Source organism: Trichechus manatus, unplaced genomic scaffold (assembly GCF_000243295.1).
Source record: "Trichechus manatus latirostris isolate Lorelei unplaced genomic scaffold, TriManLat1.0 scaffold00057, whole genome shotgun sequence".
Classification (NCBI taxonomy): Eukaryota; Metazoa; Chordata; class Mammalia; order Sirenia; family Trichechidae; genus Trichechus; species Trichechus manatus.
The window spans coordinates 15,251,755-15,267,089 of record NW_004443993.1 but is presented as its reverse complement, the minus strand read 5'-3'; the positions used below and the strand labels follow the sequence as shown (position 1 = coordinate 15,267,089).

The following is a 15,335-nucleotide window of genomic DNA, read 5'->3' as shown; positions in this document are numbered from 1 at the left end:
GTGTGGCCTTTATAAACTGCCCTTCACCCAGTTTCTGCTGCCAATGGAACAAAGTGTCCACGTCCCCACTGTCACCAGCCCAGGTGTCGGCTGGTTGCCGCCAGCTAGGTGGGAGACAGACACTCCCCGGGGGTCTGATTTGCAGTAGTCGGAGTCCTGGCGAGGCTGAGCTCCTTATTTAAGAACGGGCATCTGGGCATCCCTCACCTGCCTGGAACCTTCAGGGGCTCCCCGGTGGCCTGGGGACAAAACTCTCAAGCGGCACCCAGGTCCTCCGCCAAGTGCTGGCCTCACCCACAGCCCGAGCCCACCCACCTGGAACCCCAGGCCCTCGGAAGGTCGCAGTCCTTGCCCTCAGCAAGCGAAGGCTGCTCCCCCTGCCGGCCCTTCCAGGGACTACGGAAGTCTTCCCCTCCCCCGCTCTGCCCGTAGCACCCCCTTCTCTAGGCAGCCTCTTCTTGACGGTGCACGGGGGAGGAGGAGGGGAGGAGGGCTGCTGTGCTGGTGAAGGGAGGGCGCGCAGGCAGGGGAGGCGGTGGCGAGCGCTGCAGGAGAGGCAGGAGGCGGGGCGCGGGGGGCTCGAGGTATAAATGCGCGGTGGCTGCCGAGCGAGCAGACAAGCTGCAGAGCCCAGTAGAGCCGTCCTTCAGACCCGCGGCCTCTAACCGAGACCCTTCCCCAGGCTTCGCGGTGCAACCCGGCGGGCAGCTGGGAGGAGCGGTCTCGGCAGCCGTTGGCGCGCGCCTCCCGCGGCGCAATCCCAACCGGCGGCGGGGAGGAGGAGGCAGCGAAGCCGTCGGCGCGCGCCTCCCGCGGCGCAATCCCAACCGGCGGCGGGGAGGAGGAGGCAGCGAAGCCGTCGGCGCGCGCCTCCCGCGGCGCAATCCCAACCGGCGGCGGGGAGGAGGAGGCAGCGAAGCCGTGAGCGCCGCCACCACGGCAGAGCCCAGCGGGTCCTGGTGGGCGCCGGCTAACGCATCGGGCTGCCCGGGCTGCGGCGCCAACGCTTCCGACGGCCCGGTCCCCGTGCCGCGGCTGGTGGACGCCTGGCTGGTGCCGCTCTTCTTCGCCGCGCTGATGCTGCTCGGCCTGGCAGGGAACTCGCTGGTCATCTACGTCGTCTGCCGCCACAAACAGATGCGGACCGTGACCAATTTCTACATCGGTGAGCGCGCCAGCGCCCCTGGGTCCCATGCGGGCTGGAATAGTTAACAGGGAGGTTGGGGAATCTGGCACACGGAGAGTTTGGGCCTGTCCTCTGAGGAAGATGTACGATGGCAATGTGGTTCTTATAACGCCCCGTCTGCGGAACTAAGGGAGTAGGGGCAAGAGGCTGACTTGGCCCGAGGTCCCTCATTTTGCGACCCCCGCCAGTGGCTCGCTGATCCTCAGTTTGCACACCTGTGGAATGGAAGTGTCCTACCCTACACGGCACGGGCAGGCTCTCAGTCAGTGTTTGCTATCCTATGGTGGCTGGTGGGCTACACTATTGTCCCCATTTTGCAGATGAGAAAACTGAGGTTCGGAAGGGAGGGACAAGGAGAGCGAGCATGACTGGTACCTGAATGGCTATCAAGTCTGAGCTGGGGTGGATGGAAGAGACTGGAGAGCACCCCGATTTCTCTGCCCGGGGTGCTTCCTGCGGGTCACTCGGACAGGGCGGGGTGTCAGGGGGTGGGGAGGCTCTTGGGATCCAGCGCCCTCAAGCTCCCCGACTGCAGCCAACCTGGCGGCCACCGACGTGATATTCTTGCTGTGCTGCGTGCCCCTCACCGCCCTGCTCTATCCGCTGCCCGCCTGGCTCCTGGGGGACTTCATGTGCGAGTTCGTCAACTACATTCAGCAGGTGCGCGGGACGCGGGAGGGAGAGAGGGCAACCAGGACCGAGCCTAGGCGTGAGCTTGACCTGGCAAGTGTGGGGGTGGCCCGGGCCGGACTTGGGAGCCCAGCGGGAGACATGCCTGCGTGGAGGGGGTGGGGCTTGGAGACAGTCTGGGTAGGGCATGGGCGTGGCAGAGGCGGAGCCTGGGCCCTGAGTAGGGGGAACACCCGGACCCCTGGAAATGGGGACAGAGAGGCGGGGGTCACAGGGGAGGGGAAGGCAGGGAGGGCGACGGCTCCTTGCCGGTCCAGCGATCCCAGAGTGGTTCCGCCCCTCCGCTTCTGTCTCAGGGTCTCAGTCCAACCCCCAGTCGCCCCCCATCCTTCCCAACCCCCTAGGGCTCCTCTCCCGGTTCCCCCCCACCCCAGCCTGTGGTCCTTGGGGACCCCTCCCAGAACACGCCCCGTGTGTGCCTGAGAGTCGGACACTAGGACAACCGGCAGGGCGGGCGCGCGGGGACTAGATGGGCCCCAGGCCGGGCAGGGCGCCACATGCCCAGCTCCCTGCCCCCTGCGGGTCTCCGTCCAGGCCACGTGCGCCACGCTGACTGCCATGAGCGTGGACCGCTGGTACGTGACAGTGTTCCCGCTGCGCGCCCTGCACCGCCGCACGCCCCGCCTGGCGCTGGCAGTCTCAGCATCTGGGTGGGTGGGTGAAGCGCGGGGGCGCACGGGTGTCGGGGGACAAGTCTGGGAGCCCAGGGCCACCCGCTGCCCCCCCCGGGCCTCGACTGCGCATCTGGGAAATGGGCGCAGTCGCCCTCCCTGCGAAGGGCCGCCGAGGGCGCGCACCCGGGGCGCCCGAGACTTAGCCTGTGCCCAGTGTCGCTGCTCGGGGCGGCACGTGGGCGGACGAGACTGAGCCCCGGCTCCCCACAGGTTCGGCGGTCGTGTCGGCGCCAGTGCTCGCCCTGCACAGCCTCTCGCCGGGGCCGCGCACCTACTGCAGCGAGGCCTTCCCCAGCCGCGCCCTGGAGCGCGCCTTCGCGCCCGCCAACCTGCTGGCACTCTACCTGCTGCCGCTGCCCGCCACCTGCGCCTGCTACGGCGCCACGCTGCGCCACCTGGGCCGGGCCGCAGTGGGCCCGGCGCCCGCCGACGGCGTCCTGCAGGTGCGCGGCGCCAGAGGCAGCGAGGCTGGGGCTGGGGGAGGTATAGTGCGGGGGAGTCGGAGGGTGGAGGTGAAGAGGGTGTATGGGAGGAGGCGAAGCTGGAGGGACCTAAGGAGGAAGGTATAGTCAAGGGGGTATAGGTGGAGCGTTCTAGCGGGAAGGCACGGCCCACTCCAGGGAACCTGCGGGGGGAGGTAAGGTCCACCTTTCAGTGGTTCCTCCAACCCCCACCACCCCCAGGGGCAGCTGCTGGCGGAGCGCGCGGGCGCGGTGCGGGCCAAGGTCTCGAGGCTAGTGGCCGCGGTGGTTCTGCTGTTCGTCGCCTGCTGGTGCCCCATCCAGCTGTTCCTGGTGCTGCAGGCGCTGGGCCCGGCGGATGCCTGCCACCCGCGCAGTTACTCCGCCTACGCGCTCAAGATCTGGGCACACTGCATGTCCTACAGTAACTCGGCGCTGAATCCGCTGCTCTATGCGTTTCTGGGCTCCCACTTCCGCCAGGCCTTCCGCCGCGTCTGCTCCTGCGCCCCCCGGTGCCCTCGGCGCCCCTGCCGCTCCGGACCCTCGGACCCCGCCCCCCCCCCCACGCCGAGCTGCACCCCCTGGCGGCCCACCCGGCACCACCCGGCACCCTGAAGCCAGGCAGCAGTGGGCTGGGGGCTCGCAGGCTGTGTGTCCTGGAGCAAGAAGCAGCCCCCTCTAAGTCGACCTGTGGGAATTAAGATGGGCCCCCCAGAGCAAGGGCTGTTTGAACAGCGGCTGTTGTCATTGTGTGGCTAATATTTTATTATCATTGTACGAGATAATCATAGCGGAAATGTTTGGCTCTTACGTTTGGTACAAATTTGCCACGATGTTTGCTGTTATTAATATTGTAATGATTATTTCTGTATTTCCTTGTATTGAAGATGATTTATGCTGGCACTTTCTGGATCTTTCCAGAAAACGTCCATAGACATTGTCATGGTTTGAATTATGTTCCCCCAAAAATGTGTGTATCAGTTTGGCTGGGCCCTGATTCCTGGTACTGTGTGATTTTCCTGCATGTTGTAAACCTGCCTTTATGATGTTAATGAGGGAGGATGGGTGGCAGTTGTGTTAGTAAGGCAGGACCTGATCTACAAGACTGGATTGTGTCCTGACGCAATGTCTTGAGATATAAAAGACAGAAGTGAGCAGTGAGACAGGGGGACCTCATACCATCAAGAAAGCAGTGCCGGGAGCAGAGCGCGTCCTTTGGACCGGGGTCCCTGCGCCGAGAAGCTGCTAGTCCAGGGAACACTGATGAGAAGGCCGAGAGAGAGAAAGCCTTCCCCTGGAGCTGACACCCTGAATTTGGACTTTTAGCCTACTTTTCTGTAAGGAAATAAACTTCTCTTCGTTAAAACCATCCACTTGTGGTATTTCTCTTATGGCAGCACTAGATGACTAAGACAGAAGTTTTCATGTACTGCCTGCCTTGTGGTTGATCGTAAAGTTGTAAGATTCATCCTGTTTTCAGAGATGTTAAAATGTAGAAACAATATGCATCTTAGAATTGGTCAAACAAGTTATTATTATTACTCTCTGGGAAACATGGACAGTCTTGGCTGGGAAAGTCAGGGGTGTTGTTAAATAAATAACTCCTTCTGTGGACCACAGCTGCCCATGCGAGAAGCAGGATTGATTGTTACGTAAACAACCACCTCAAAATTCAAAGTCATAGAGCATCAGTTTATTACCGTTCATGCTTCTGTGGAGTGACGGGGCATCGTGGGTGGTTCTTGTGCTGGCTGGGGTTGCTTAACTCAGCTGCCCTCACCTAGACTTTCCCAGACTAGGTTTGCCAAGAAGGCTGCGCTCCAATGGCTATTGGCTCAGTGCTCCTCCGCATGGCTGCTTGAGGTTCCTCACAGCATGGCCGTCTTGAGAAAGTCAGACTTATTCCATGAGGAGGCAGAAGCTGCAAGGCCTCTTAAGGCCTGGGCTCAGGAGTCCCGAAATGTCACTTCTGCCAAATTCTATTAGTTGGAGTCATCACAAGTCTTCTCCGGAGCAAGGAGAATGGGGAACAGGGATGTACTCTACCTTTTGGTGGGTGGAGCTTCCAGGAAGGAAGGAATTAATGCATCCCCCCAACAGTCTCTTAGGCCTGAGGGCTTAGCTGCCTTGGAGGACAACCACTCATCTCTCTGAGGGCCCCTGTTCCTCTAAATAGTGTAAGGGACATTGCTGTTATTGCTGTTGGCTGCTGTTGAGCCAGCCCCAACTCAAGGAAACACTGCCCGGTCCTGCACCATCCCCGTGATCGGTTGCTGATCAGACCATTGTGATCCACAGGGTTTCCACTGCCTATTTTTCGGAGGTCAATTGCCAGGCCTTTCTTCCTAGTCTTAGTGTGGAAGCTCCACTGAAATCTGTTCAGCATCACAGCAACATGTACACACCTCCACTGACAGACAGATGGTGGCTGCGCCTGGGGTGCACCAGCCAGACTTGAACCCAGGTCTCCTGCATGGAAGGTGAGAATTCAACCACTGAGCTACCAACAGGGCCTCCAAACGTGGCCTCCAAATTTGCTGACATGCCGATGTGAGACCAAGTGGCTGAAACATCATGTGATTTTTAAAAAGTATTTTATTGTGATTTTGTAGAAAAATTACATAGCAAATTAAGTTCTCATTTAACAATTTCTATACATATTATTCAGAGCCCTGGTGGAGAAGTGGTTAAGAGCTCAGGCTGCTAACCAAAAGGTTGGCAGTTCAAATCCACCAGCCCCTCCTTGGAAACCCAATGGGGCAGTCAGAATCGACTTGACGGCCTACAACAGCAACGTAACAACATAGATATTATTCACTGACATTGGTTACACTTTTCACAATGGGTCAGCATTCTTATCATTTCCATTCTGGTTGTTCTGTTTCCATTAATCTAGCTTCCCTGTCCCCCCTTACCTTCTCATCTTTGGTCTAGGGTAAATGTTTACCATTAGGTCTTGTTTGGATGGTTGTTTACAGGAACACAGTACTAACGGTGATATTATTTATTGATAATATTTTATGAGCCACTCTGTCTTTTGGCCAGTAGGTGGCCACCCGGAGTGGTTTGAGTTCCAAGTTTAAAGGGTAACATCATGTGATTTTGACATTTACTTGAAGCTTGCTCCCTCCAGTCTTCAAGGTCAGGGCTTTTGGACTGGGCTGGATGTGAGGGTGAAATTCTCCGCTCTGCCTACAGGTCCTGCCCACCTTCCTCCCTGCACCCTGTCCCCCAAACTCTAGGCTCCCCCTGGGCTTCCTGAATGTGCCATCTTCCTTCTTGCCCCAGAGCCTTTGCCTCTCAGTCGCTTCTTTTGTGCTGGGGACAGCATCACTCACACATCAAGTCTCAGCTCAGCTGCCTCCTCCTCCAGAAAGCCCTCCTGGACCCCTGCAGCTGGATCACACACCCCTCCGGGCCTGTCCAGTGCCTTGTGCTCCCCCATCACAGCTGCGATCACCTAGTGCTGGCCTTGGTCCCCACCGCCCAGCTCCCAGCAGGGCTGAATAAATATTCATGGGATGCATAGCTGAGTGTGTGGCGGGGATTACAAGAGGCAGTGTGAGCAGAGGGCTGGAGGGAGTTACAGAATTTCTTAGTAAAAAACGAATTACGAGAACACACAGTTTAAACTTTGTGGCGCTAGAGCGGAGCGTGGAGAGGAGATGAGACAAGGAGAAAATAGAGGTGATGAGTCAGAATCGACTCAACAGCAGTGGGTTTGGTTTTGGTTTTGGGGGACGTTGCAGGCAGCGGGGATGAGCTGGGTCTTTTGTTCCACAGCCACAGAATCCATGGGAGGCTTCTGAGCAGAGAGGAACATGGTCCAAGGTAAGTGGAAGATTTTTCAGTTTATCCAGGTAATCCTCAACTAACCGCGGGTCCTGTTCTGACAACTCTGTCGTAAGTTGGTTTCGACGAGAGTCGAGTAGCTCATTTCTTCTTTTGTTTTCATTATTGCGTTTTATTATCAGTATCTTTATAAATCCAATTTTATTTGTCTTTGGGTGTTGGAAACAGTACATATAAGCTTACAGATATGATGGCATCAGCAAATGACACACCGCAACACTGTACGTGGGACATATTACTAAGATAAGATGTCCAAAAAAAAAGGGACGGGCCTAAGTGCGGTTTGCTGTAACTCGAATACGTCGTAAACTGGGGACTACTTGTATTCCATTACTATTCTTCTAATCTTCCAGGCTGCCAAGATCAGGCAGACAGCAATGCAGCCGAACTGGGAGAGGGGCTGGGGGTCTCCATGAGGAGGGACAAGGGTGACACTGAGACCCCAGACCCCGGGGCAGGGAGGAAAGGGTAGGAGGAGATACCCTGCCCAGTTTGGGATGCTCTGAGTGGAGAGCCTGTGAGTAGGGTTGCCATATTTAGCAAATAAAAATGCAGGCGTCTAGCTAACTTCAAATTACAGATTGTATCAAATACTTTTTTTAGTATAAATATACCCCATGCAGGAGTTCCTGGTTGGTGCAAACAGTCAACCGCTCAACTACTGGCAGAAGTTTGTCAGTTGGAACCCACCCAGCGGTACTGCGGAAGAAAAGGCCTAGCAATCTGTTTCCGTTAAGATTACAGCCAAGAAAACCCTATGGAGCAGTCCTTCTCTGCACATAGGGGATGCCCGTGAGTCCCACTCAAAGGCAGCCAACAATGTTCCATGCAATATATGGTACACACCCATTGCCCTCGAGTCTAGTCCGACTCATAGCAACCCAACAGGGCAGAGTGGAACTGCCCCATAGGGTTTCCAAGGTTGTAAATCTTTCGGAAGCCGACTGCCACGTCTTTCTCCCGCTACATACTTACATAAGAAAATACCATACGTTATTTGAAATTAAAATTTAACTACTGTTCTTTATTTTATCTGGTAACCCTACTGTGAAGCATTCAAAAGGAGCTACACGGGGGAACATGGGTCCGCCGGCCTCAGTTTCCCTGGGGTACTCCGGGGAAACCCCGCGTTTTCTGGTGAGACGGCGCCACCTGGCGGACTCCGGTGGGAGCCAAGACTCCGCCCACCGGGATGCAGCACCGCAGGTGCCCGGCAGGTGGCGTGCGCCACCCACGGAGGTTTCAACTCCTTGGGCGCGCGCGTTGTTCCCAGAGCATCGGGGCGTCGCTCAATTTGTACCCCAACCTGGATCCCCGGCTGAAAAGTGGAATATCTATAGGCCCTCTAATTTCCCCCACACTATGGCTTTATCAGGTAGGCACTTTTGCTTTGTGGTCCCCTTCCTCTATGAAGAAATATTAAAAATCATATTTTAGGACTGCGCTAGTATAAAGAAATATAGTGCAGGCTGAGCTAATGATTATGTAAAACAAAACAAAAACCTATCGCTGTCGAGTCGATTCCGACGCGTAGCGACCCTATAGGACAGAGTAGAACTGCCCCAGAAGGTTTCCAGGGAGCCGCTGGCAGATTCGAACTGCTGACCTTTTGGTTAGCAGCCAAGCTCTTTTTTTTTTTTTAATTTAAACTTTTTTCCCATACAAAAATTTATACATACATTGTTATGTGACTCTAATTGCTGTCACATACTGTGACAGCACACTCCTCCTTTCCACCCCATTCCCCATGTCCATCCAACCAGCTCCTGACCCTCTCTGCCTTCCCATCTCACCTCCGGACAGAAGCTGCCCGTTTAGTCTCTTGTATCTACTTGAGCTAAGAGGCACACTCCTCACGAGTATCACTTTACGTCCCACAGTCCAGTCCAAACCCTGTCTGAAGAGTTGGCCTCGGAAACTGTTTTAGTTCTGGGCTGATAGAGAATCCAGGGGCCGTGCTTTCCGGGGTTCCTCTAGTCTCAGTCAGACCATTAAGTCTGGTCTTCTTCCTAGAATTTGAGTTCTGTACCCCACGTTTCTCCTTAGCAGCCAAGCTCTTAACCACTGTGCCACCAGGGCTCCGATGATTATATATATTCGTTATTATTATATTCATTTTCTTCCTTTTCATTTTAAAATAAATTAAAATTACCTGTTCGTGGGCACTGGGTCCCGCATGCCTAATGGATAATTTGGTCTGGGACAAGGTGGGGGTGACGACAGAGGTGGGCTTTGTGGCCAAGCACCCCACTGCAGGCTTTTATTTTGTGAACTGGATGGTGAATAGTTGGATTTCGTCTCCACCGGGGGGGGGGGGTGTGTGTGAGGGGGACAGTGGTGGCTCTGTAGGAGAGTTCTCCCCTTCCATGCAGAAGACCTGGGTTCGATTCCTGGCCAATGCACTGCCTGTGCAGCCACTACCCATCTGTCAATGGAGGCTTTCATGTTGCTGGGATGCTGAACAGGTTTCAGGGGAGCTTCCAGACTAGGATGGACTAGGAAGAAAGACCTGAAAATCAGTTTCTGAAAATCAGCCAATAATAACCCTTTGGATCAGATCTGTAACCCATCATGGGGGGTGCAGCAGGACCAGGCACGGTTTTGTTTTGTTGTGCGTGGGGTCATTATCAGGGGCCGAAGAGAGGACAGCTCACAACAACCCCCTGTGTGTGTAGACACTAATAACTCTGGGCCTCACAAGGTGGTTCTGGCCAGGAAGACTTACAGGGCTGGGATAGCTTTACCCATTTCACAGCCAGAGAAGCAGAGACCAGAGAGTGTCCCCCACTGTTGGAAAATCACACAGCCAGAGTGCAGCTCAAACCTGGGCCTGCTGCTCACCCCAGCTCCAGGCATCATGGGATGTGTCCGGAGCCAGAGAGTCTGTATATAAATTCCCAGCTCCCTCACAGGGCTAAAAATAGGAGCCCCCTCACTGGAAGGCAGCTGCGATGACGAAGCCCCTTACCCTCCAGGGCCCCGGGCCTCTGGGGAAGCTACACCCAGCAAAGGGGCCTTCCCCTGGTAAACGAGAACAGGCCTGTGCCCATCCCCGGCCTTCAGTGTAATTATGCCCCCACCCTGCCCCCTTACCTTTGAAGAGATAGAAGTATAATGTAGGAGGAATGAACGAATGCTGACCCATTGTACAGAGGGGGAAACTGAGGCATATAGTTTCTTTTTTTCCCTCCATGCAGGAGGTGAATTCTAGGCAGTTTGAGCCCATCTTTGGTGGGGAGGGAGCTTTCCTGGGGTGGTGGCTGTGCCTTGGTGGCCTGGCCCTTTGAGGATCACTTCTCTCCCCCTCCCCCAGCTTATCTGGGTCTCAGAGAGCCTCTCCAGCTCCCCCACCTCAGGGCAGACATCTGGGCCCATGGTGGGGGTAGGCAGCTGGGGGTGGGTGTTTAGTAGCCCAAAGATAGAGGCCACCCAGCTACCCACTACAGGACGCTGGGGACTGAGGCCTGGGTTCTGGGAAGTCGGGGGAGGGGGGACAGGACTCCCGGTCTGGGGTGGAGGGCAGCTCCCCCACACTCATCTCGCAGGGCTGGTGGGAGATGGCTGGTGGGAGATGGCGCGATGGTGGGGTGGGGGGGCACAGAGAGGGTGGCCCTGTTGTGTGCCTTACAGGAGAGACGAGGGCTGAGCACAACCCCCAACCACACTTAAGATTAGGGACCCGAGCCCTCCCTGTGGGGAATCCCGAGAAGCGGGGGCTCTGGGTAGCCCCTGCCCACTTTGCGCTTATCTGGGCTGGAGCCTGGGCGCTGCGATTAGCTCCCAGGGGTCGCCCCTGGGGCTCAGGGCTGCGGTGAGCCCACACCCCTACTATCACCTTCTCCTCGCCTCAGTTTACCCCTCTGCGAAATGGAGACCATAGGCGTCTCTGCTACACGTGGATGTGAGGAGTGAACAAATTCACGAGAGTCACGCACTCGGCATAGGCCGGGCAACCGTGCACTGGGAACAGGAAAATTATGATCGGTAAAACGAAGAGGGTCTTTTCGGCCCGCCTCTGCACGGTGAGTTGTCGGGTTCCCAAGAGGCGGTGACAATCCGTGGTAGGGACCGTCGGAACTTCCCGATGAGCCTTCCCCGGGGTCTGGCGCGCACCCCGAAGCCGACCCCGCGCCTTTGCCTGTGCAGTGCGCCCCACCGTTCCCCCTTCAAGACCCCTTCCCACCATGCAGGCCCCCGTGGCAGAGCCCTGGACACCTCCCTCTGCCACTTGCCTCTTCCCATTTCCTAGGGCCGCAACTCAACTGTTTACCTGTTCTCTAATCCCCACGACCGTCCCCATTTCACAGACTTGGAAACGGAGGTCCTTAGGGGGTAGTCACTTGCTCCAGGTCGCAGTGTAAGGGGCTGGGACAAAACTCCAAGTCCGGGAGGCCCCTTCCAGGGTCTCGGTGTGATGGGGAGAGGACCCTGACCCGGCGAAGCTTCCTCAACCCACCCTAACGGAGGCCCAATCCCCTCTCCCTCCCCTCAGGCGCTCCCGGCCCCGCCCGCGCCCTCCGCGCCCTCTGCGCTTCAGGCGGCAGCGCGCACTTTGCCTACAGTCCCTAGACAGGGGGCGGGGCCTCTTGCGTTGCTTTTTTTTCCCCTTTCCTTTATTATTTATTATCACTTAAAGGGGCCGCGACCTCAAATTTTCCGTCCACTTTCTTCACCCCCGACACTCCTGGTCGAGTTTTGCGCCTCTCAGGACCGAGCGCGGGGGCCGAGGGGGCGTCCGGGGAAGGGGGAGGGGGCCTCGCAAGACCCCTCCCCGCGTCCCGGGCCGCCGCGCTGAATCACCGGCGAGGTATTTGCATCTGAGAGCGATTTGTCACCGGGTGATTTGTCTGCGGGGCGGTGAGCGCGCCCGGGGGGGGGGGGGGGGGGGGGCAGGGCGCGGAGGGGCGGGGGAAAGCCGCGCGCGGGGAGACTTTTACCAATCGGGTCGGATGGGGGTGTAGACGCGGACACGACTGGCGATACGGTGAGTCGGCGCGAGGCGCAAACCCCGCGGCGGCCAGGGGCCAGGAGTGCGCAGCCCGGGGGCCGGAGGCCAGGCCGGGCAGGGCAGGGCAGGGCCGGACCCGGGCGCGGGGGCATGCGCCCCCCGAGCGACCCCAGCTCGGTGAGGCTGGGCCAGGGCGCGGGCTGGCCTTTGAAACTGCGGGTTCCGGCCCCGGGGTGGGCACAGCGTGCCTGGAAGCGAATGGGGGGACCCCAAAGTTAGGCAGGAGTGTAGGGGGGGGTCCAGGGCCTGGAAGACGACCCTAGCTGGTCGGGGCGTGGGTGGATTTCTCCGCGCCCCCCTCGTTGGAGACCTCACTCCCCCCCCAAAGTGCACAGGGCGTGCGGGGGTGATCGGGGGTCGCGAGTGCGCGCGCTCCCTCTCTCCACCCCAGCGGAAGGAAATGGTCTCGCTGCGCGCGCGGGGGGCTGCGCTCCGAATTTTTATTTAATTTTTGTTCTCGTCGTAACCGGGTGTTTATCCGGCAGCCCAGAGAGGTGGGGGTGCCGGGAGGGGAAGGCAGCTCTGGGCGACCTCCCTGGCTCGATGGTTTTATTTATAAAGTGTTGGCTCCGAGGGCAGAAAGGGGCCCCCGGTGACACCACGGTCCCCGCACTCGGGGATGGGGTTCGGCTCCCTGGCGGAGCCGCAGGGAAAAGCCTTCCCCCAAAGTTTCAGTGCCCCCCAGATACAAAAGCGGGCGCAGGAAGCGCGGGGAGCGCCCGTTTGTCAATTCCAACGTTCGGCGTCCGACCCCAGGCGGCGGGTTTGTCAATACCTTCCGTTTTCAGTCTCTCGGGCTGGAGGGGACCCCCCCCCCATGCAAATCGGCCGCTTTCCAAGAAGCCTTTGAAATCCGGACCGGGGTTTTTGTCGTTTTATTTCTTGTTCAGTTTTTCTTTTTCACTTCCTCCGAGTGCCCCCACCCCTCGACTTTTTCGCCCCCTCCCCAACTTTCTGCCCCGCCCCTCCCCCGCCCCCTCCCCTTCCCGTCTTGGAGTGAGGGGCCCCTTTCACCACCCGCGGGCCCGCGCTTGCACAACTCTTTAAATAACCGTGTTTTGCAAGGCCCCAGCCCCAGCGGGTGACCTCTCTCCGGGCGGCACTGGGGGGAGGGTGTGGCCCGGATCCCTCCCCGATCTCCCCCCAGTCCCAACGACCACCCAGCACCCCACCACCACCGCCCGTTCCCGTCCTGGGCAGGCCTCCCCCTTGGGGTTGTCATAAAGTGGGGGGTGGGGGCCGAGGACAAAGGGTTCATTGGGGGAGGGGTCTGGAGGGGGTGGGCGTCGCCAGCTTGGGGTTAATGGCGGCTACGGGGGGGCCCAGGCCTGGCCTGGGGGGGGCTCTGGGGTTCCCACCTGCCCCCACCACTGGCCCAGTGAGGAGGCCTGTCCTGCTCCCCTCCCCCACCGGGCAACCCGAAGGGTCATTAAACCCAGCCGGCCTGAGAAGGGGGGCTCCCTGGGGGGGAGTGGCTTCCTCCGGCCTCTTCCTTTTGCCCCCCAAAGGGGGGGGCGTCGCCTGGAGCATTTCCGTGGGGGGGGGCTTGTCTTGAAGTTGTCAAAGGTGGGGGAGGGGCGATGGACCAGACCAGACGCTGAGCAAGAAATGTCCCCTCAGCATTTCTGGGGCTGGTGGGGGGGGTGACCGCCAGCCCCCGGGGTGGGGGGTTGGGTGCTGCTTTTGCAGCCTCAGAAGGGCAGGGCCCCGCTGGTCACTTCCCAGCCCTGTGGCCTTTGAGAAGGTCTTTGCATAGGGAGACCCCAGCCGCCTGCCTGCAGACAGATGGGGACACTGAGGCCCGTTAGGGACGTGGCCCCTGCACTTTCCCACAGGGGCCACCCACCTGCCCCCCCACCCCACTGCCCTTTTGCCGTGTGGCTGAAGCCCCAGAGGGTCTGGGTAAAGGACCTCTGTTTGGGGAGAGGGGGCAACTGAGCTCCCTGTTGCTTCTGCAGGGAGAGGGGTTCTACACTGCAAGATTCCCCCCCATCCTTGGGTGAGGCTTTGCTTAGCAGGTCACCAGAGGGGCTGGAAGGAAGGCCAGCCTGGTGATGGGGTCAGCCAGCTCCTGGGAGCCTCTCTCCACCCCCACCCCACCCCCTCCCCTCTCTGAGTCCCGATTGCCTCTGGAGTGGCTTAGGACCTTTGGGGGCTGATTTACCCAGTTAGAGGTGGCCTCCTGAGCCCTGCTACTGTGGAGGAGGGCGGGGCTATGTCCCCTCCCTGGCTGTCCCTGCCATGCCCCATCTGGGGTGTCACTACCGGGCCTGTTAGGTTCTGCCCACTGTTTTATTGGTGGCCTAGGCGGGTGGGGGTGTGGCGGGGTTGTGGTGGGGGGCTGGGGCAGGACGCGGTCTTCGTGTCCCCGGCCCTGACTGTACCCAGGTTCTGGGTGTGTCAGGACCTCCCTGCCTGAATACCTGGTGGCCTGGGTTGTTGGTAGGGACTGAGCACAGTGCATTCTGGGACATTCACCCCATTTGGGGTCCTTCACACCCCTCCTTACACACCAAGGACTGGAGTTTCAGGCTCCCGTGCCCCAGCAGAGAGAAAGGGGTGTGAGGGTAAAGTGGGAGGCATGAAGCACTGTCCATCGTCACCCAGACCGAAGTTAAAATCCCAGCCCTGTGTGGCCTTGAGGAAGGGATGTGGGCTTCTCTGACCCTCAGTCTCTTTGTCTGTAAGGCGAGGACTGTGCTAGTGCCTCCTCCCTGACACCTATATGGCGACTGCCGAGTGTCCTCTTTCCAGTTGTGAACTCGCTTCCCTCCCACTTAGGTGCCGTGAGGTGGGCACTGTCACTCATGCCCTTTTGCAGATGGGGAAACTGAGGCCTGAAGAAGTTTGAGGCCTGCTGTCAGGATGAGATGGCAGAGCCCGTGGGGAAGGGCAGCGTACAGCAAGCGCCCAGTGTGGGCCAGCTATTGTTTCTGTTAGTCCAAGATAAGGCAGGAGGCTTGGAGGCTCCTCCCAGCCAGACTGCGCCCACGTGGGCCTGAGCAGCACCTAGAACTCGGAACCAGAACGCAGAACCCACCTGGACTCTGGTGCCTGCGGCAGTGGTAGCCAATCAGAGGCCAGGAGTGCTGTCCCCCTGCTCTATGAAGCAATAACCCAGCACTCCCCCTCCCCGACTACGGCATGATTCTCCAAGGCTCAGACGGCTGGGCTGGGCTTCCCTCGGGAGTCCTTTGCAGAGTGACCCCGCTTCCTGGGCCAGCCAGAGGCGGGCAGATGGGGAGAGTGTACTTCTCCACCCGCAGGGAGGCTGCCAGGTTTGCACCCCTCAGGAGGGCTGTGAAGGGATTTTCCTCGGTGGTCTCAGTGGTCTTGCCTTTTGGGAAGGATGAGGCTGGAAGAGGCCAGCGCCCCTGACTGGCTCTCTTGCTGCCCCCCAGGTTTCTGCAAACGTGTGAATGAGCCGGGCCCCTGCTGCCCCCCGCCGCCCGGCGTGACAAGGA

The 15,335-nt window shown here is 58.8% G+C and overlaps 2 protein-coding genes across 2 annotated transcripts in view; both read left to right on the top strand.

Annotated features, from left to right (window-relative positions):
* Positions 1-962: 962 nt before the first annotated feature.
* Positions 963-3,712, top strand: KISS1R (KISS1 receptor). Its single transcript, XM_004391215.3, is given in 6 exon segments — positions 963-1,165; positions 1,722-1,845; positions 2,398-2,534; positions 2,761-2,993; positions 3,234-3,566; positions 3,569-3,712. Coding segments are annotated over 6 exon segments (1,059 nt in total). The 5' UTR covers positions 963-1,077.
* An 8,249-nt stretch (positions 3,713-11,961) lies between these two features.
* ARID3A (AT-rich interaction domain 3A) overlaps positions 11,962-15,335 on the top strand; it is a 43,366-nt gene continuing 39,992 nt past the window's right edge. The window contains exons 1-3 of the mRNA XM_004378689.2: positions 11,962-11,988; positions 13,707-13,773; positions 15,273-15,325. Of these exons, the coding sequence (XP_004378746.1) occupies positions 11,962-11,988; positions 13,707-13,773; positions 15,273-15,325 (147 nt within the window). The remainder of the gene's footprint in view (positions 11,989-13,706; positions 13,774-15,272; positions 15,326-15,335) is intronic.